The sequence below is a fragment of the Rana temporaria genome, chromosome 3 (assembly GCF_905171775.1).
Source record: "Rana temporaria chromosome 3, aRanTem1.1, whole genome shotgun sequence".
Taxonomy (NCBI): Eukaryota; Metazoa; Chordata; class Amphibia; order Anura; family Ranidae; genus Rana; species Rana temporaria.
The window spans coordinates 208,840,401-208,863,314 of NC_053491.1; the positions used below are offsets into that span (position 1 = coordinate 208,840,401).

The following is a 22,914-nucleotide window of genomic DNA, read 5'->3' on the forward strand; positions in this document are numbered from 1 at the left end:
TTTGTGGATCGCCTTAAGTGCTAATTTGCATACTAGAAACGGCATTTCGACTCGAAATGCCCCCAGCGGCGGATGCGGTACTGCATCCTAAGATTCGGCAGTGTAATTCAATTACACATGCCGGATCTTCTGCCTAACTTTGGAAAAAGCCTTTTGAGGATCGTTTCCAAAGTTACACACAGACTGAACAGCAGTTAAGTCGGAGTATCTCTTTTGTGGATCTGGCCCTTTGTCTATGGAGATTTTTTTAGGCACCGTAGTTTGGTGCAGTTTCACGGGCGTACAAAGTTTTATAGTGTACCATCCTTTATATTTTAACAAACAATTGGGCAATATATATGTTTGTGTGCATTAAAATTCATTAAAGTGTATTTTTTTTTAAGAAAAATGTGCGTTTGAAAAAGCGTTGAGACATGAAAATATGCAACATCCACAATTATATTCCCTAGGGCCTTTGATTAAAAAATAGAAAATTTCATAGAACCCCTAAAACATTATATAACAAAAAAAAAATATAATTTTTACATATGTGGGAAGTGTCAGAACTAGCCTGGGGCTCAAGTGGATAAAGACCAGGATTTTGATTTATTCACAAAAATATACTAGGGTGTTTACAAATAAATCATCATGCTTCCAGAAGTTTTATTTAAAGTATGAAAAAACTGCCCATCCAAACTGTAGGGTCATTATAAAAATTCATATGACTGCATTAAATATCTTATTTTCATTCACATCTAACATATTCAGATATTTGCCAGGAAAAATAGAGTACACAAACTTTCTCTGATTGATTTCCCAGGTATTTTAAGCAACATCCAGCAGACTTACAAATTGGGATTTCCGGATACTTTTAAGGTCTCTGGCCTAAAACTACATATTTTCCTGGGATTTATGCAAGATTCTAGTTCCACGGATGCCAAAAGCCAACGTGACCTGAAGCATTACTTTTACCTAGAAGCTTGGTATCAAACACAACAAAAACCGACAGTAATAGAAATGTGAGATAGGTGAAGATTTAAAAGGTAGTCTCACCTCCATTTATGTATATTGTACAAGGTCAGTAAACTGATCCTAACATTTGCAACCCCAGTTTATTCTTTAGATGAAAAGCTATGATAACTTGAAAAATTCAACTAAAAATCCCCCTGGATCTTCTTAACATCTGCTGTATGCTTATTAAATATGTAGTCCTCAAATGAAAACTACCATTTTATGGGACCACCAGCCTGCAATATTTATTGCGGCCTGTACAGGCAGAGTGACATACTGGAATGTTGCTGTCTGTTCCTGGGCTATGCACCCCCCCCCCCCCTCCTGCCTACACCCGCTGGGACTGTGCACAGCGGGAGTCTGTCAGCAGGTTTCAGCCAATAAATCATGACTGGGACCTGCTGATCGGCTGTGTCCAATCAGCACACAGCCTATGTTGGCAATTAACACAAGGCTCTGTACAGAGGAAATGATCTCTAAGTTTCTTATATACAAAGCTGGAATACTAAAAATCTTTAGTAAAAAGCAGCACATAATACACACATTACACATTGTTAGGCACACATTTAACCCCTTGATCACCCTAGATGTTAACCTCTTCACTGCCATCACTACAGTGACAGTAAATAGTATTATCACTGTATTCACATCACTGGTGATGTCAGTGGCAGTTAGTCCACTAATTTTAGTCTTTTAACCAGACATGTAGCAGAATTTATTTTTTTCCAAAATTTATGAAGACATTTTTAATCGGATATTTTTTATAGCAGAAAGTTAAAAATATATATACAGTATTTTTCAGAATGTTCAGTCTTTAGTTTATATAATAAAAAACCCAGCGTTAATCAAATACTACCAAAATAAAGCTCTATTTGAGATATTAAATATCTATATTATATATACGGTACTACATCGCTGTAACTGACAAGTGCGCGGTCGTGCGACGATGTACCCAAACAAAATTTACGTATTTCCCCCCCCACACACAAATAGAGCTTTCTTTTTACGACATTTGATCACCTCTGCTTTTTTTTTTTGCACTATAAACAAAGAGCGACAATTAGAACACATATCCAAAAGTATGTATATATATATAAAAAAAAATATTCATAACTTATGGGTAAATGTTTATTTTTTTTTTTAGGGAAGGGTGGCGTGGTAATAGGAGTGAGGAGTGATAAGAGTGATAAGTTAAAGGGGTAAAATTGCTTTTTAGAAGCCTCTTATATAAGGGGTTTTTTTTTTGAAGAAAGGGAGAAAGAAAAGGGAAAGGAAAAAAAATGTTTTTCTTTTTTTTCCCTACCCCCCGACCCTTTTTGTTTATTTTTTTTTATAGGGGGGGGTGGGAGAGAGTCACAGGGAATAAGTGGGGGTGAGGGGGACAATTTCCTTTGTCTTTTTTTTTTTCTTCTTCTTTCTTTTTGGGAGGGGGGTGTATAGGATATAGATAATGGTGTTTACATTATTATAATGTTTTTGATATGTGATATATTGTTAAATGGAATTGTTGAAAAATTACTAAAAATTTTGATAATAAAAAAAAAAAAATTATTCATCAGTTTAGGCCGATTTATATTTGTCTACATAATTTTTTGGGGGAAAAAATTGTAAAAGGGGTATATTTATTGGCTTGTGAAAAACATATCGCGTCTACAAACTATGGGATAGATAAAAGGGACTTTTATTGTTTTTACTAGCAATGGTGGCAGTCTGCGACAAAATTACACTTTTTGGGGAGCAGTGACATTATTACATTGATTAGTGCTATAAAAATGCACTGATCAATGTAAAAATGACACTGGCAGGGAAGGCGTTAACAATAAGGGGGCGATAAAGGGGTTAACGATGGCCGGCTGGCAAGAGGTTGAAGTAGCACAGTGCTAAATAGAAAAAAAAATACTTGGCAATGCAATTATTTTAGTAAATATAAACTGCTAAATGCCTTTTTTCATCAGCAGTTAGAGCAGTCTTATGACTTCTATTAATATCTGGTTAGAGTGTGTAGGAGGAGTTTTAATTTTTCCACGATTGTCCATTGACCCTCTGTCTGGATAATGCTGATTGGCCCTGTGCTGATCACTCAAGAAAAAAAAAAAACTCTAGCAATACCCAAACTGAGCATGTGCAGCTTGTCTCTCTGATCATCTCCTTCTACTGTCTCCAAAAGCACTGTGCTACTGGTTCTGTAAATACCAGGTTATTTTTTGGAGACAGTAGAAGGAGATGATCAGATAGACAGGATCAAACAGTCTTTTTACATAATGCAAAGGATTAACCCCTTTAGGTTAAACAGTGAGAATAACAAGCATGCTTTACTGCATATACAGACTGATTTTACTGTTGTGGCTTTAGTAACACTTTAATACATTGCAGCTTACAATTTCTTAGATGTGGTAGCTGTATGAGTTATTTTAAGCTTTTTTTTTTCACCTGGTGATCCGAACAGAAAGTGTAATTTTTTCAACTTTGGTAACGTTGATAAATTCACCTTTGGTAACATGTTACATGCTACACCCCTATTTAGGATGCGACATGTAAACAAAGAGCACTTGTCCATGCCCCCATCCCTCATTGTGACAGCAGGCAGGGGATCCTCTCCACCCACCCACTGCCATAATTCAAACAGCGTGGCCGTGCATAAATCTATCATCTTCAACTGCAGGAGATGGCTTGTAGTTCTCAGTGAATTCTAAGGACTGTGGCAAACCCTCTTGTAGTTCATTGATTAATTCTACCTGTAGTGCAGTAATTGTCTCCTAGGACAGGAGGTATGAGCAAACCGCTGACTGAGAGTCTACAGGATCATGACATTGCACCCTCAATCTGCTGAACGTGGGTGCAATGCTTTACAGGATGCAGGATTTAAAAAAGTTGCATGTCAAGTCACAGCCCATTGATTTCAATGGCACCCATTCCTATCTATGCGACTTTGAAAATCAATTGCATGTTGTTCTTTGACTCTCCTCTGAAGAGTGGCAACATGGGGGCCTCAAAAAAACTCTCAAATGACCTGAAAACAAAGATTGTTCTACATTATGGTTTAAGGGAAGGCTACACAAAGTTATTGCAGAGATATAAGGGGTCAGTGTCCACTGTGAGGAACATAGTAAGAAAATGGAAGACCACAGGCACAGTTCTTGTTAAGGCCAGAAGTGGAGAGGCGAAGGATGGTGAGAACGGCCAAAAACAGCCTACAGACCACCTCCAAAGACCTACAACATCAACTTGTTGTAGATGGTGTCACTGTGCATCCTTCAACAATTCAGCGCAGTTTACACAGGGAGAAGCTGTATGGGAGAGTGATGCCAAAGAAGCCTTTTCTGCACACACGCCACAAACGGAGTCGCTTAAGGTATGCGAACACATATTTGGATAAGCCAGCTTCATTTTGGAATATGGTGCTGTGGACTGATGAAACAAAGATTTGGTCATAACAAGGCATCAAAAGAACACCGCATTCCAAGAAAAACACTTGCTACCCACAGTAAAATTTAGTGGAGGTTCCATCATGCTGTGGGGCTGTGTGGCCAGTGCCGATACTAAGAATCTGGTTAAAGTTGAGGGTCACATGGATTCCACTCAATAACAGCAGATTCTTGAGAATAATGTTGAGGAATCAGTCACAAAGTTGAAGTTATGCCGTCGCTGGATATTTCAACAAGACAACGACCCAAAACACTGCTCAAAATCTACTCGGGCATTTATGCAGAGGAACAAGTACAATGTTCTGGAATGGCCATCCCAGTCCCCAGACCTGAATATCATTGAACATCTGTGGGCTGTCCATGCTCGGCAACCATCAAACCAAACTGAACTGGAGAGGTTTTGTAAAGAGGAATGGTCCAAAATACATTCATCCAGAATCCAGACACTCATTACAGTCTATAGGAAGCGTCTAGAGGCTGTTATTTCTGCGCTACTAAATATTGATGTGATTTTTCTGTTAGGGTGCCCACATTTATGCACCTGTCTAATTTTGTTTTGATGCATATTGCGCATTTTCTGTTAATCCAATAAACCTCATTAAAAAATGTATTTTAAAAATGAGGAACTCATCTACAGATTTTCCCTACAGACTTTCAGATCAATAGTACACATAATGTATTGCATAAAACAGAATCACTGTATTAATGATCAAATATTGTCAGGAGGTATAATTACTCTGCCTGTTTAAATGTTTTTCTAATTTGTAATATTGGTATTAACACATTCTGCTTTTATACTGTGTTTGGAGAAAGTAACATTTAATGAAATCATTATCACCTTTTTTTTATGGTGTAAATAGTAAACAGTTGCAATAAAAATGAATAATGAAAGTAATAAAAAGGTTTCACCTTGAGTTAGTTTTCTTAAAATACCAAAACAGTGCATAAAGTAGCTTCCTTAATCAACGATTTAATTCCATAGTTAAAAAAAAAAAAGTACAGAAATGTCTTAATACAAAAACAAATAGTTGGTCAATTCTTCCAGATGTACAGGATGATTTACACATTACTAGACATTTTAGGCATGGCAGGGTTCCCCAAGGAATTCAGTGACCAAATTGTTGCTAAAAGCCAAGTTATTATATATATATATATATATATACACACACACATATACATACAGGGGCTGACTGACCATTGAGTCACTCGGGCACTGCCCGAGGGCCCCATGCCACTAGGGGGCCCCATCTGGGTTGCCAGGCTCAGTAAAACCAGGGACAGTATGTAAAAATCTGTGTTTTTTTTAGATCTGTCCCTGATATGTCCGAAAATGACATGCTTTTAATGTGAATATCCCAAGATTTTAGCTGCCCGCCTCTGCACTACCTCCTGGCGTGGTGGCCATCTGTAAGCCAGAGGGGCCCCATAATCTTCTATTGCCCGGGGGCCCCATGAGTTGTCAGTCCGCCCCTGTATACATATACACACACACACACACACACACACACACACACACACACACACACACACACACACATATATATATATATATATATATATATATATATATATATATATATATATACATATACATATACATATACATATACATATATATATATATATATATATATATACATATACATATACATATATACACATATATACACACACACACACAAAGGTCAAATCTGAATTTCTGAAAGAGACAGAGAAGAAAAGCACAAAAGAAGAACACAAAATATGAATATGCAATATTTCATATTTACCACAAAGAAAAAATATTTTTCTAAATAACCAAAAATAAAGAAAATATGTAGAAAAAACATTATGCATTGCTTTCACGGGCTACCCAAGCTCATCAAACAAACAGTTAGGCCCATGTTACAGTTGATTTTGTTCAAACAAAGAAATACGGAAAGGAGCACCAAACCATAAATGGATGAGAGTGTCCAAAATCTATTCATCCATAACTAATAGTTATAGTATCGATTTTGTTTTCCCCAAGCATGTTTTATCCCCGATGAACTTTGGCTGTTCTTATAACTTATTTACCAAACAATTACAATTATCTTTGACTCTTTCATCAGTTTTTGCTATGCTGCGTCTTTCAATATTTTTATGGTTTGAACAAAATCAAAAAGCCTGTGAAAGTAATGCATAATGTTTCTTAACATATTTTCTTTACTATGGTTCTAATTTATAACTAGATGGAAAAAAACACAAATATTCTGTCAAGCAAAACAACTCTTAAGCCTTGTACACAGCGTGTGCCAGGATATTGTCTTGCATACCAACGGTACACAATTGTTGTGCCACAAACACAAACGTAGTGACGTATTACGAGGAATTTCAGCTCTTGAGCGCCACCCTGTGGGCCCCTTATAATAATTGTGTGTTTGGTAAACAAGGATTCTGAGCATTCGTGTTTGTACTTTTGACTTTTGTGTGACGGATTTGTGTACTGACCGTACAAAAATCTGACGTCAAACTGTTGTCCGCCTAAAATTTACTAGCCTGTCATCCAACATTTGTTGGCATAAAGTTGGACCACAATTATCAAAAGGAGTGCACTAATGGTAAGACAACAATCTCAACATACAAACCCCTTCCATCAATCGTATACGTACTGTATATGTATGCCACCAGTGTGTTGAGCTGTGTACATGGAGTTCTGCTTTACCAGTTTCTTAGTGTAGGGATGTTGCAGCTTCCTGCATAAAGACTTGCAGTGTACAAACATACCAACTGGTAGGAAGCCTCTAATGTTGCACTTTAGTTATCTGCTATACCCACACAGCCAAAAGGATAATGATGGAGGTAGAATGACGACATCAATTGTGAAGTCCTGAACACTGTATGCTTGATTAGTAGCCCACAGTACTAGATAATGAGCAATGCAATGACCAGTTTTTATATTGAGCCCAGAAATAACAAAAAGGTAAATGTATTGTATTAAACATGTTTGCATCAATTGGAGGGGCTGTCCTACTTTTAGGGAAAAAAAAAAAGAATAAAACCTTTTCATTCAACCTTCAAATTATTACAAAGAAAAAAAAATAATAATTGTAGCTTTAAAGCAAGATAGTCTTGTAGGCACCCCTCTCGCTAATGTGGTCAGCATTGGTCCTGAACTATGTATGGTGATATAGGAGGGCCCATTCACATTCCAACACACAAGAACAAGAACAGAGGAGGACCAGTGGGTGGGCTGTCATGGGATCATGGGAAAAGGTCATTTCAGTCTCATCCCTTAAAGTGGATGTAAGCCCACTCTCATCCTTTCTAAAGTACTGCTATAGTGCTGATCTATAAGGATATACATGCCTCCTGCATGTATCCTTACCTGTCAAATGTCTCCCCTCTGTCTGTTATAAGAACGGAAAAACTGCAGATTCTGTGGGTGGATCTGTTGTCTAGAGCTCGGTGGGTGGAGTCATGATGTCAGTAGACTCCCCGCCCTCCTCTTCATTGCCCTTGTCAACATGCATTTTCTCCAGTGTATTCCTTACACTAAATTCTGCTATGATTTCTAACATCCAGTCAAAATCCAGAAAAGTAACCACATGACTTCAGAAAAGGAGTGGGGGTGGGAGCATAAAAAAATGTTTACATCCACTTTAAATAATATGTATTTTAGTATCCTGTATCAGCTGGGGACATATGGGGTGGGCGGGTGGGAGAAGGGGGAGTAAACATTTTGTTACTTTCTGGGGTTCAGCATGGAAACCTCTCTATTAAAGACTGTAAAACGATGTACATTTCTACTCTTCCGTCTCTCTGATGTTGCACAAGCAGTGACCGGCAGTATCCACTTTAGTCATGCTTTGTGACTTAATAATGCAGTAAGAGCAGTAAGAACACAAAAGATAAAGACATGTCCAGTAAATACTACATGTTGGCACTCTATATAGATAATGTCGTTGTAAATGGGAGTTTTGGAAGCTTGCATTTCAGTACCATATTGTATGTGCAGAGCAGTGTGAAAAGCTATCTAAACAGGCATTAAACCTGCCGCTCATCTTTCAGTCATTTGTTTAAACAAACTTAATGAGGCTACAAGGACATGCAATGTATTACTCAACAGACTAGACAAGCAAAAGTCAGAACACAATATGGAAACAGAAACATTTAAATATTGCAGGACATACAATTTCCGTTTAGGAGAACAAAACGTCAAAAGGCAAATAGATTTAACATTTCTTAACAGACTACAAAGAAAACAATAATTTAACAAAAAAAGCAAAGGTTACCTTTAGCTGGATTCACTTGTATTCCTGATCTATAAAGCATTTCTTCGTTTTTCCAATCCCCATTCCTAACAGCAGTTTTCAGTCCGTAAAAAACAATTAATGAAGCAGCCGCATAAAATATGAGGCTTTTGAGAAAGCTTTTTTGGGCCTTAATATAAAGAGCTCTGGCCCCCATGGTTATTAGTAAACAGAATCCCATACTAGGAATATAAAGTACACGCTCTGCAATAACAAAGCCGACGTAAAAAAATAGATTACTAGCGGGCACAAAGGGAACTATCAATAGTGATAAAGCTAAAACAACAATGTTTTCTGTAGAAGGAAGTTGCAATCCATGGTTGATATGGTTTTTTACACCATTTTCAAGTTTTGATACAATGCTAGTCCTCTGCTCTGTTGTCTTGTATTCTAAATCTGAGTGACAGCTATGGCCATTAGTATTCTGCTTGCCATTCATGAACACTTTCCCATTGCATTCTCTTTTTATACCCGAGCTCTTGAGACTTGTGTAGGCAAGAAGGAAGAGTAAAATGTAAAAGGCCACAGTGTGTATATTCCTCCAGTCAATGAGTGATTTAATCAGAGGCACAGCATCCATTGACCAATCAAAGCTGAGTGTGTCAGGGCAAAAAAGCAGCCACAGGTTCTTAGTTGGCAAGTATAGGAAGGTCAGAGTACGTGTGAGCAGATTTTCACAGTCCGCAGCTGGGTTGTCAGAGTTCGAGAAACTTGGCGGCATGTTTCCCATCCAGTAAAAGCGCACACCCAGCAATACAGCTCCCCAGGCGACCAAAAGGCCAATGCTAAGAACGAAAGACAAGTTCTTGCTCTGAAACCAAAAGACAAAAGAGCCATTAGATTACCATTCTTTAAAAAGGTTAAGGAAAGTATGCAATGTATAGGTTAACAAAAAGACAAAAGCACATACAAAAAAAAATAAAAAATATTCACCACTATTTAAATTTAGCTTTATAATTTGGCACAGCAATTTTGTTTATGTTAATTTTATCATGTAAATTCAAAAAGCACAACATTTTTTACATTTATTTTTACCATCAATTACTCTAAGATAGGTTAATATAATAAACGTATGCAGAAGCAAGTAAAAACAAAATCAATATAGTACAAAAGTAGATCACAAGGGATAGACAAGTGTCATTCCTCAAGGCTTGTGCTCTTACCTACTACATTAAATATTGCTTTTGCACAGAGCAGCCCTGATCCACTTCTTCTGGGGTCCCCCACAGGTGCTCCAGACCCCTCCCTTTTTGGCGGGTGCCCCCATGGAAAGCTTATTTCTATAGGGGTACCCATAAGTGCTCACTCATGAGCTGCCCTGCTGCTATCAATCTGCCCAATGAGACGGGAGACAGCAGCAAAAGTCACTACTCTTGTGCACGTTGCTGGATTGAATTAGGCCAAGGTAAGAAAAGGGGGGGGGGAGTTGCAGCACAGAAGTTTTTTTTTTTTACCTTGGTGCATAGTAAGCATTAAAGTTGTTAACCCACTTTGACATTTTAATACTATTCGTTTTGTTGTCTAATACTGTGCCCCCCCCCCGTCCCCGTGTTTTATTACTTTACAGTATCTAACTGTGGCTCCTGGCACCGGCTGTGTCTTCTGTCTAGTCGTCTTGCCGAAGTTTTGGGCGGGACAAGGTTTCCCTGCTGACATCAGCAGGACGAGAGAAAGAGTGGAGAGAGGAGACACTGCCAGTCACATGATTGCCGGGGGCTGCCGTGAGATACAGTGAAGGAGGTATTTTTTTTTATAAAACACAGAGACAACGGGGCACATAATTTGGAAACAAAATGACTAGTATGAAAATATAATATATATTTCTACAGCAGGGAGGGGGATGGGGCGGCACTGAACCCAGAGAGGGGAGGGGGAGGAGGGGGGACAGAGGAGACAGACACAGGACAGCAGGCTGTGGGTGACAGAGGCACGCAAATAGACCACAATGTCAGGGGCTCAGCAGCCATGATAATCATGGTGTTTGCAAAGGGGATGAGACAAACTGTCAGGTCAGGTTTTTTAGGTGATACAAGGGTCCAAATTACACAGCACAAGTGCTGTGCTGTATAAAATGCTTTAAAGGAGCAGGATCTTTCTTTCTTTTTTGGGGGGTTAACAACGCTTTAAGCTGAAAAGCTTTAGAACCACGTTAAAGCAAAGCAACATTTGGAGAAGTAATACTATGAACTGTTCAGCATAAAAGGTCTAAATAAATTGATATAAACTGAATGAACTATACAATGCAAGTGTTTCCAAGCTAGTCAGCAAACAAAACAAACTTTGTATCTCAACAATTTTACTTGTACCGCTCACCCACCATTCACAGAAACCATACAATGTTTGTGCCACATATTCTGTGAAGGAGGGAGAAGTGAATGAATGACAGGATCTCCTCTGCCCATTCGCAGAATGCATTGCATGGTGGGACAATAATAGTATTTATGTGAATGTGGGAGCAGAAGGGCCAGGCAAGTGACGCAAGTCCTTCAAATTGCAGGATTTGTAATGAAGCAGCATGGGTTATCCATCAAAACAGAAACAGAAATAGAGGGGAAATCTTTCAATGGGGATACTTGTTCCTGTGACAACTGTTTAAAAAGGCAACTATCCTCAAAACAGAAAGAGATCCTTTCACTTCCTGCCGAGTCTACAGGACAGGAAATGAAGAAAAAATTCCTAATGTGGCACAGATAGTAAAAAAATTGTGCGATTTTGACCCTCCTCTACTTTATCAAAGATGAGAAAAGGAATAAACACACATACTTTAATTTCCAAGAAGGAAGAGGTCAGTTAATTGAACGAGGGAGCAAACACAAGAGGCCTTTTTAGGGGCCCACACTTGTACATTGCATTGCAGAGCTCATGCACACATGATGTTTTAAAAATGCCAGCGCCACAGCTGTGCTAAAAACAGTTTTTTTTTGCGTTTAGCTGCATTTATTGGCCTACGCTAACAGAGGGGATTTTAGAGGCAGTTAAAAAAAAATCATCAAACGCCCCTAACAGCAGCTGTGGATGCCAGACTGGTTCAACTGGAGATGGAGGTATCAGATTAGGCATCAGAAGCATTTGCATGAGTACAAGTACTCTGTATCAGTGCAACCCTACTGGAAAACATGTTTTTTGTGGTGTAGTGCACAGTGTTAATATACAAGTGTTGGGGTGCAATTCACTATGAATGGCACTGCACATAAAGCAGGTGTGTTGCCACACATTTGGGGATGCATTGCCACAATACACAAAATGTGAATAGGCTCTAAATTTTTACACACAAGATTCACAAAACTGTTACCCAGGATTCACACATTTTTCCAATTATTTTATTTAGAAAAATGTGTAAAAAAAATAAAAAATAGACCCCCAAGGAGACCTGAGCAAACACAAGGCACATTTTCTAGTTCAAACCATTCCCCAAAAATGTGCATAATGTTTCAAAACAAGTAAAACGGAATCACATTGCTGTAACATTACTATATAGGTTCGCGGTTAGCTCAGTTGGTCTCAACTATAAAATCATCTGAGTGAAGCACACAGGTGTGTTGTGTATGCTGCTCGAAATGGATAGCATGGCACTTACAGATCACATTGCAATATGCCGTGATAAAGCATATGGGACTAAACATAATAGCAGCTTTGTGCGTGAATGGGTCTTAAGAGTTTAAATGTTAGAGTAATTTGAATGATTCCAAAATTGGTAATTACATGGCAATATCAATTTTGCCACAAACAATCGCTACTAACAGGTGTTTCTTACCGTGGTTGCAGTGTTTATTGTACACAGTTAACACTATGCTCTAAATCTGTGCTAGCTATAACTCACTGAGAGGATCACTATAGACGTGTCAATGTAGCCTGGTATAAACGTAATCTAAACTACATCAGCTGTAGCATGAGCTTCAAATACTTTATAAACCAGATGTCTCACATCCTTGATCTAACTTCATTGAGCTTCTCATAAGAGAGAACAAGAAAGGAAAACAAACACCGCATTAGATCTGATTACTTTCTATTTCAGGGGCTACCACACAAGCAGCTGCACCCATCTGCTCAAGGAAATTATTTCCTATGTTTCTAAATTATTTGTTTGAATAACAAGGTTAGTGTAAGGCCACTCTTATATAAAAACACAGTATGTTGTATTAAAAAAATATGCATTAAAAATGAATCTGATCTTATACTGAAGAAGCACATCCAAATTTTCTGACACAGTGGGGAACAATGAAATGTTTATGGAAGGAAGACTCACTCATCTTTAGTGTCAGAGGAGCGAGACTTCAGGAGCTCTGTTGAAAGGTAACTTCCAGGAAACATCTACTGACCACATTTGTAAGTCACGGCTACTAGAAAGATAAACCATCCGCAAGCTTGCCCACTGAGTGAAGCTGATGAATAGGAATATCAGCGGCATTTCATAGCCTGTCTGGACAATACCCATCCTTTCAGAGAACCAAAGCTCCCTGGTCTAATTTCAGCTTTCGTGCATCAACTCATAAAGCTATTAGGGACAGATGGACATGCTGAGGACTCCCGACGTGCATAACAGGATGTAATCAATGCAATCTCCGGAATACATGATCAAGCAAACATTTGTTTTGTTTAACAGAAAGCCAAGACTGGACAAACACAGTTATTGCAAAAACCATAGAAAATTTGCAAATCATAGAAAAAAAAAATAGGCAGACCCAAACATAGTATAGGAACAAATAAACAGGGTGGATATAAATGATATATATATATATATATATAAAAAAAAAAAATTCAATCAAACTTCTTTAAATAAAATGCTTTTGGAGTAAAAATCTATCTAAAGATAGTTTTCTACTTAAAGGGTCCCCTAACCCTGTCTTCTGGGGTCCCTTGGCGGCTGTCTCGGCTCCTCCTCGCAAAAGCTTTCTACCTTCATGCGAGCGAGCGAGCATGGTGGAAAGCTTTTGCGAGCGCACTCCTGTGATACAGCGGCGGGCACAGCCGCCATCTGTATCACTCGGCCCCGCCCCCCGGCGCGCCGCATCATCCGCTGTGATTGACAGCAGTGCCAGCCAATGGCTGCGCTGCTATCAATCCGTCCAGCCTAGCCAATCAACGGCCAGGCTGGAAACCGAAGACGATCACATGGACGCGCGCGGGACTTTCGAGGGTCAGGTAAGTAAAACGGGGGTTCGGGGGGGGCGGTACCGTCGGATGTTTTTTCACCTTAATGCATAGGATGCATTAAGGTGAAAAAACATTTACCTTTACAACCCCTTTAAGATACATTAACAATTTTGCATGAAATGGAGCTTAGTTATGTAGCATGAGGCTGAATATTCTGCAATATTTAAATTTTTTGTAAACTCATTCAATGAATCAAATGAATTGATGCAATCACACAATTTCACAGTAATCATGAGATAAACTAAAGTTCAGGAATATTCCTTCATCCCATTTTTTTGCAAATCTATGTACACTTTAAACTAGAGGTCGACCGATATGGGTTTTTCTATGGCCGATGCCGATGCAGATATTTAGAAATCGTGGCGGCCGATGGCCGATATACAATGCCGATTTTTGCGGCCGATATACAATGCCGATTTATTTATTCCCCCCCCCATTTCGTAAAATGTAACAGTTTAGTTAAATAATAAAAAAGGGATACAGAAAATTACATCAAGTGTCCCCATCACAGTGCCCCTTTATATCAGATGCCCCCATCACAGTGCCCTCTTACATCAGATGCCCCCATCACAGTGCCCCTTTACATCAGATGCCCCCATCACAGTGCCCTCTTACATCAGGTGTCTCCATCACAGTGCCCTCTTACATCAGGTGTCCCCATCACAGTGCCCCTTTACATCAGATGTCCCCATCACAGTGCCCCTTTAAATCAGATGTCCCTATCACAGTGCCCTTTACATCAGATGTCCCCATCACAGTGCCCCTTTACACAGATGTCCCCATCACATCGCCCCTTTACATCAGGTGTTCCTATCACAGTGCCCCTTAACATAAAATAAGAGTCACGCATATGGGCACATTTTATGTTAAGGGGCACCCTGATGGGCACATTTTATGTTAAAAAAACAAATAAATATTTAACATTACATTTAGCCGAGTTGTCCTAACGACAATCGGATTTTTTTTTTTTCGTACATACCGTATTTTCACCGCCGCCTGCGGGTATGTCTTCTGTGGGACTGGGCATTCCTATCTGATTGACAGGCTTCCGACCGTCGCAAACAGCGCATCAGTTGCCGAAAGAAGCCGAAACGTCGGTGCGGCTCTATACGGCGCATGCGCACCGACGTTCGGCTTCTTCCGGCAACTCGTGACGCACAGTATGCGACGGTCGGAAGCCTGTCAATCAGATAGGAACGCCCAGTCCCGCAGAAGACATACCCGGAAGCGGCGGTGAAAATACGGTATGTACGAAAAAAAAAAAAACAGCCGATTATCATTAGGACAACTCTGCTGAATGTAATGTTAAAAATTAATTTTTTGGGTGAACCTCCACTTTAACATAAAATTTGCATTGTGCCCCTTAACATACAATATGCCCATCTACACATTAAAAATATACCCATCAGCGTGCCCCTTAACATAAAATTTGCCCAGAGTGTCCCTTATTAACATAAAATGTGCCCATACCTAGAATGCAGGGGCGGATGCTGCAAGATAAGGAGCCGGGAACGCGTAGCAGGGGGCGGGGCGTGCACTGGACGTCACGCCTCTACTCGCAAGGAGAGCCAGAAGACCCGGGAACCAGGAGCAGCAGGGGGCGAGGCACGCAAGTGATGTGGAGAGACAGGCGTGGCCCAAACTGATATTGTGAGCAAGGAGTGGACCGTGAGCTGAAGGGGGCTGGGGGAAGGAACGTGACGTCACACCCCTACTCGCCGCCGTACGCTTGGACTTACAGGACCTGCGGTGAGGTGCAGGGGCCATGCGCAGGAAGGATACATTATGAATGCTGGAGCGGGGCCTACTCGTTTACTGGTCACGACGCCGATTTCACAAAAACGGCCAAATATCGGCCGACCGGTATATCGGTCGACCTCTATTTTAAACTGTATGATTGAATCAGTTCTGATATCGCTATTTTACTAACCTGACAGCTTATTAGTCTAAATTGGAAACCTTAATTTTCTTTCTGTTAGCGGGCATCCACTCATCTGCTGCCGCCACATCCCTCACCTTGTGTCACTGCCACATCACCAGCCGTCCCATTAAAGTGAATGAGACTGTCGGTGAGTCAACAGCAGGTCAAAGGAGGAGCTGCTATGGGACCGAGATGACAAGTGCTCTTTAAAAATGTTGACTTTTTGCGAAAAAAAAAAATGTTGATTTAAATCAAGCCTTTTTAATAGTGATTTAAATCAAATCCACCCTGTAAATCAGGGATATGCAATTAGCGGACCTCCAGCTGTTGCAAAACTACAACTCCCATCATGCCTCTGCCTTTGGGTGTCATTCTTGTGGCTGTCAGAGTCTTGCTGTGCCTCATGGGACTTGTAGTTCTGCAACAGCTGGAGGTCCGCTAATTGCATATCCCCGCTGTAAATAAATAAAATTAATCAAGTGGTACCAACTAACCAAGTGTTTCTGGCATTATGTAGTAGTTCATGCATGACACATGTAGAATAGTAGCATGTTTCACATTTTCTCATAGTTGCTAGTCATTTGTATTTCATTTTTTATGGTTGTCATACTTTTTATCTAAATGGGGCCTTGATCTCTGGTGGTAGAAGCATGGAAAGACTGCAAAGACTCACATCCAGAAGAAAGTTTTAGGTCATATCAATGAAAACTCTTATATTTGTATCCTATTGCCAATCTGTTACCGAGCCATTTTCCAGCACCTCAGTGAAAACTTCAATTGCAAGCTTTTCGTACAAGTTCTTTTGTATCCTACCTTTACTGCCCCCCTCCATTCACAACCCTTTTCATGCCAGCTGTGTGCTTTTTACTTTAGAGCCTCCCAATTCCCTATTATGTTAGTTGACAGGCCTGCAATTGAGCAGCTTGCAGAATAGGAAAAGCATCCAAGTGCAGTACTGGCCATTTTTATTCCTTTGAGCAGAGGCACAGGTCTACGTCTGCCATTCAGAAGATGGTACATGAGCTGTAATGCTGCCATTTTTCTGGCCTCATAAGAGAGAACAAAGTGGGTTGTGTTCCCTCTGAAAGACAGGATTTACAGCAAATACACTTTCCTAAATACTTAAAGTTGTATGTGCTCTCTAAATTCCTTGGCAAAACTATGTAGAAATCTACAAACCCTGCAAATACCAGAACATAACTATCGACCTTCAGCCTTTTATTATCCCTTATTTTTTTTTAATATATCAAACATCAGCCTCCTAGCTGAGAATGTTACACGGATTAGATACAGGACTGCATTTTCACAGCCAAGTGCCCATATCAGCTATAAATATTAATTGTGACATATTCAGCCAGTTAAAGTTGTTGTAAAGTCTGAAGGTTTTTTTTATGTTAACCACTTCAGCCCCGGACATTTTTGCTGGTCAGTGACTGGGCCACTTTTTGCGATTTGGCACTGCGTCGATTTAACTGACAACAGAATTTCGTCCGGGTCTTAAGTGGTTAAATGTTATAATTCCTTATTGGTCAAATATACTCAACCTCATTAACCAAATAGTGGGTCTCTCTCTCCCCCTTGACCCATGGGCAATACTCCTTCATGGTACCCTCACGGTCGGCCCATATAAACGTTCTCTTATTCCCCACTTACTAAACACAGCTAAGGCCCCCAATACCTATATGGGGTCAACCTACAACTCCCTCACTGAAAAGTTGGCTACAGAAATTAGATGTTTGCCTTATGGAATAACTCACCCATATTGCTAGGGGCAACATTAAACACTTCAATACCAGGCACTCCAAACTCCCCCCCCCCCCCCCCCGTTCCTGCCCAAGCCAATTTTCAGCACGTTCACTTTTTAAAGGACAATTGTGCGGTCATGCTACACTGTACCCATACAACATTTTTATCATTTTATTCCCACAAATATAGCTTTTTCTTTTGGTGGTATTTGATCATCTCTGTTTATGATTGCCATCTGTCTGGGCAACAATTGGCATCCGTGGTGGTCCAGGGTGGCATACCTGGTTGCCATTCACTGCTGGCATCCCTGGTGGTCCAGTGTGAGAATCAATCAGTGCAGTCCCCCCTCTCAGGAGAGCCGCCAATCAGTTCTCCTCTATTCGTGTCTGTCAGACGCGAGAGAGGAAAATCCGGTAAATGGTTCTTCCTGTTTACACAGTGATCAGCCATGATTGGACACGGCTGATCTGTCAGAGACTCTTTACCGAGATCGTCATGACGTCCAGTCAGAATAATGGAACCACCAGAAAGTGGTTAAACGTCACACCTCAATATGGGCCAGTGGTTCAAAGTCAAAACGACTTCTCTTTACAAACACATAATGTTAGTAGCCCCTGAAGTTATACAGCCAAATGCTATCTCCATTTTTGTATGATAATCACTCTTCTGTTAGTTATAAATCTTGTTCATGAAGAATAGAACACTGGTTACCAGCACCCCACCTCTCCCCCTCTCCACCCTTAATCTTTTCTTTCTCTCCCTCTTTTCTCCCCTTTCCCTTCTCTCAAACTCTCATTATATTCACTTTAACATTTGATTGTGAATAATTTTTCCAAATGCCTACCTGGACCCAGGCTACTACACAAGTTTAAACCTTTCATCCCCTTAGTTGAGTTTTCCATCCCTGATGGTCTATGGGTGATACTTGAATTTGTACCTTCACATGTCTCTACATAAATGTACTTGTTATTACCTCCGTTTATTCTGCATGTTATTTCTTAAATTAATAAAAATAAATTATACAAAAAAAAAAAAGGTTGATCGCTGTAAGCACATTTCTGCCAGTGGTAAATGGCTTGTCTCATTCTGTAATTGCTACATCTGCAGGAGAGCTTGTTCTTTTCAAAAACAGACTTACGTGAAAATAAAAGGAAAGTAAACCTAAAAAAATAAATAATGCAACCATCACAAGAATTGTTAAAATACAATGTAATAAATGTTTGCTTTTGGTTTTAATACCACTTTAATTTACAATTAACATAATTGAAATTAATTTTACATTTTCACTTTTTTTTTTTTTTTTTTTTGCAAGCAACTTTTTCACAGCATGGGTGACTATTTATATTTGACACTTTTGGAAGTAAAAAGAGGTAATAACGAGTAAACTGTCAGCGCTAAATAAATTGTGTATAAAAATAATAATAAGTCCCCCCTGACAAACACCCACATACAATGCCCCAAGAGGAATGTGGGGAAGAGACCCTTTTCCCTCAACATTGAGAACCCCACAAATGCTGAAAAGCATGTGGCCTGGTCTGATTCAGGAAAGGTATGCCACATGCTCACTGCCCTTCCTTTTCCTTGCCACCCAGGCTGTACATCTGGATGTGTGCCTGGCTGGAATTTCAGGAACCCCATGGTATCCTCCAAACCCCCCCCCCCTTTTTTTTCTGTAACAGCACTTGCAGCTTTACAGCATCCCTTAAGGAAAAAAAAATATTATATATATATTTTTTTATATATTTTTTTTTTATGCCGTTTCTTATGATGCATTAAAGGACCCTCTCTATACTAAACTGTATTTAATATTTTTAACAATATTTTGCCTATTGGATTTGAAAAAAAGCCAGCAAAAATGAGCTGGTTTAATCTCCTACATAATTCAAAAGGATTTAGTGCCAAGTTTGAAGTTTAGACACCTCCGACTGGATTTGGTAAACCCGGCTAAAACTGAACCCGGCTAGGATCACACATCCCTAACCTTGATTAGTCAGTGACTTTGATATGACATTATTACTACATCACACATTATAGTCGCTGTGTTCAGACCCATGGGAAAAGTACTTTTCGTATGCATTTTTCATTTTCTGAGCAGGAGAATTACTTATTAAATCAAGAGAACAAATGATATGCTTGAGGGCTTCATGTAACATGTAGAAATAAGAACTTGAATCCATCTGCAAAGTTACTTTGTAATTAATATACAACCTATATGACCTTCCTCGCTTTGGTATCTCATGTTTTCCGTTATATTTATTTTCTTAAACTTGTTTAATGATTTGTTTCTCCAAAAACATTAACCAAAAAATAATTCATACTACGACAATGTCATTATACGGTAATGACTATTGCACACGCTTCAGTACATTTTATTAAGTACTAAATTATAATGGGGTTGTGCGACTGCTTTAGTGGGGTTTAAATCAGAACTTTGCTCTCTCAATCAACATCGACTGTTTTTAATACTTATGCTGTTCGAATTATTAGTAAATAGATAGGAAGGAATACTATATTTACTTATTTTTTACTTTTTTTTTTTTTTTTTAATTTTCAATTGCTTCCCGGTTTCCAGGTCTAGGCAAATGATATACATCCCAGAAGTCTTCAGGAGGGGAAAAGAGGTTTTTGCAGCCAAGTACACCCTTGTGCCTGAATGCCTGAGCTAAAGGCAGATAGATTCCAAGAGGTAAATGCTACACGGATCATCTGCCCTTTATCCAGATCGGCACGGCTAGAAATGCCAAGAGGGTGTTTATCAAAGTGATTTTTCAGCAAAATAAAGCATGGAAACATGGATGGCTGGGTGAGTTTGCTTTTAATATTAAAAATAAATTGAATAGTGTTTGTGGTGCTCGACTGTAGTGTAGTTGTGGTTAAAAGGCACGTACTAGTCAAATTGAAGACTAAACTATAAAATGCATACACAGTCTAACTTTACAGTGTTGTTTTAGATTCAGTTATATTCCAAGATGGCAGCACAGGCACTTGAACAGTGGACTGCAGATTGTAGAACAACAACACTGGATTCGCTATGTTAGAGGAGAGTGGAGTACAGCATTAATAAAAGCCCAATTTTACTATGGGGGAGATTTACTAAAACTGATGGACACAGCTCTGCACAGTAACCAAGCAGCTTCTAGGTTTTATTGTTAAAGCTTAATTGAACAAGCTAAAGTAATGCAGGCCGATCCAAACACTTTTTTTTTTTTTTTTTTAAATCGGAATACTTATGTTTAATTTTTAATATTCTGATGGTGCCATCATAATATCTCATTTTCTGGTCCCCCACTTACATGGACAGTTAAAGACTCATGCTTCCTGAGGGGATTGAAGAGGATAATCATGGAAGGTGTAAGTTTGAGCCCAACAGCTATATTATTCGGACGCTTAACTGTAGTTCATTGCAGGAAGTTAACCTCGGCCATTTAAACCTTACTGACTCTTTACATTTTCCTGGCCAGGAATCTTCTTTTCTTTCCGGGAGTTTTTTTATTGCGCTCATGTGCATCACTTTTTCAAATATATTTCTCCCACGATTCTCTTATCATGGATTCAAAATGTGTTTGTTTTTCAAAAAACATCCATGGTGCCGATAACTCAAATTTGATGGCAGCACAAAAATCAGCCGCTGCTGCGACACACTAATGGTGCGAAATTCAAATAAATATTCTTATAGCCAGATTCAGGTTGGGGCGTGTATCTTTAAGGCGGCGTATCGTATTTACGCTACGCCGCCTTAAGTCATAGAGGCAAGTACTGTATTCACAAAGTACTTGCCTCCTAACTTACGGCCGCGTAGCGTAAATAGGGCCGGCGTAAGCGCGCCCAATTCAAATGAGGATGAGGGGGCGTGTTTTATGTCAATGGGGGTGACCCGACGTGATTGACCTTTTTTATGAACGGCGCATGCGCCATCCGAGTACATATCCCAGTGTGCATTGCTCCAAAGTACGCCGCAAGGACGTACTGGTTTCGACGTGAACGTAAATTACGTCCAGCCCTATTTACGGACGACTTACGGAAACATAAAATTTTCAAATTTCGACGCGGGAACGACGGCCATACTTAACATTGACTAAGCCAGCTATTTGATGGAATAACTTTACGCTGGAAAACGCCTTACGTAAACGGTGTATCTTTACTGCGACGGGCGCACGTACGTTCGTGAATCGACCTATTTAGGCATTTACATATTCTACGCCGAACTCAACGGAAGCACCACCTAGCGGCCAGCCTAAATTTTGCACCCTAAGATACGACGGCGCAGGCTGTCGTATCTTAGCTAGGTTTAAGTGCATCTCAGTTTGAGAATACACTTAAACTTACGACGGCGCAGATTCAGAGTTACATCGGCGTATCTACTGATAGGCCGGCGTAAATCTTTCTGAATCTAGCTATTAGATAAGATTTTTAAAAGAAAATTAGGAACTAGACCCATGTATGGCCAGGCCTTAGATGCTGATTAGTTGCTACGCACAGCTTTATGAGATTCTGTATGCACCAATTTTAGAACATCTCCCCCTATGTTCCTTTCATTTATAAAAGTGGAGAAAAGTAGAGACAGAAAAAAATATATACTAAATTATAGAAAAAAATAACTGTTATTTGTACAATCGTTGACAAGTAAAAAAAAGGAAACAGAAACATTGCCCAGCAGAGTTTTATATGTAGGCAAAACTTTGCCAAAGACAAAAAAATGACCCTTATAAATAAGCACAGCAGAATTAAACTTTGCAGCTATTAGTAAGATAATAAGAGACTTAGAGGCTGGATATCCCCAGGAGTGCTGAGACAGCAGCATATCTCTTGAGCCATTACAATAAATGCTCCTGTATGCTTACCTACTTCACTTGTAATCTTATTTAACATGGGGTGCAGGGCAATTTAACAGGCTTAAAAAGCTTAGCTGTAAGCAAAGCACTGAATGAATCAATTACTCTAAATGCATTCCTAAAGATTTATTGATAAATAGACTGAATTTAATGAGTAGATTGACACACAATGTCACATGCCTGGATGACCAATATACAATAATAAAATTTAAAAAGAAAGTAGGACAGTCATACAGTTTATAGCTTGTCAAATGAATAGTCAATGAATCTAAAAGGAAAAAAATTAAGATGCGCTAAATAAATTGATACAGAATGAAATCCCAAACCACATAATACAAATCAATATCCATAAATAAGGGAAAGGGAATAGAAGGATGAAATAAAGTCCTTATGGGAACAACAAAGTTCCTGTTCACCCGTGTAGTGAAAAAAAATAAAGTAAAACCAATTAGTCCATCAAAAGTCCATGGTTTTAAAGTGACTATCCAGAAGCAGTGATCCACCACCGAAAGCAATAAAAGCCTCTTACCGGATATCCGGCGGTCTCTTAACTAAAAGAGGACCCCAGAAAGCAT

The 22,914-nt window shown here is 39.4% G+C and overlaps 1 protein-coding gene across 1 annotated transcript in view; it reads right to left on the reverse strand.

The window, feature by feature from the left end:
- TMTC2 (transmembrane O-mannosyltransferase targeting cadherins 2) overlaps positions 1-22,914 on the reverse strand; it is a 357,678-nt gene that overhangs the window by 177,250 nt on the left and 157,514 nt on the right. The window contains exon 3 of the mRNA XM_040344182.1: positions 8,669-9,497. Within this exon, the coding sequence (XP_040200116.1) occupies positions 8,669-9,497 (829 nt within the window). The remainder of the gene's footprint in view (positions 1-8,668; positions 9,498-22,914) is intronic.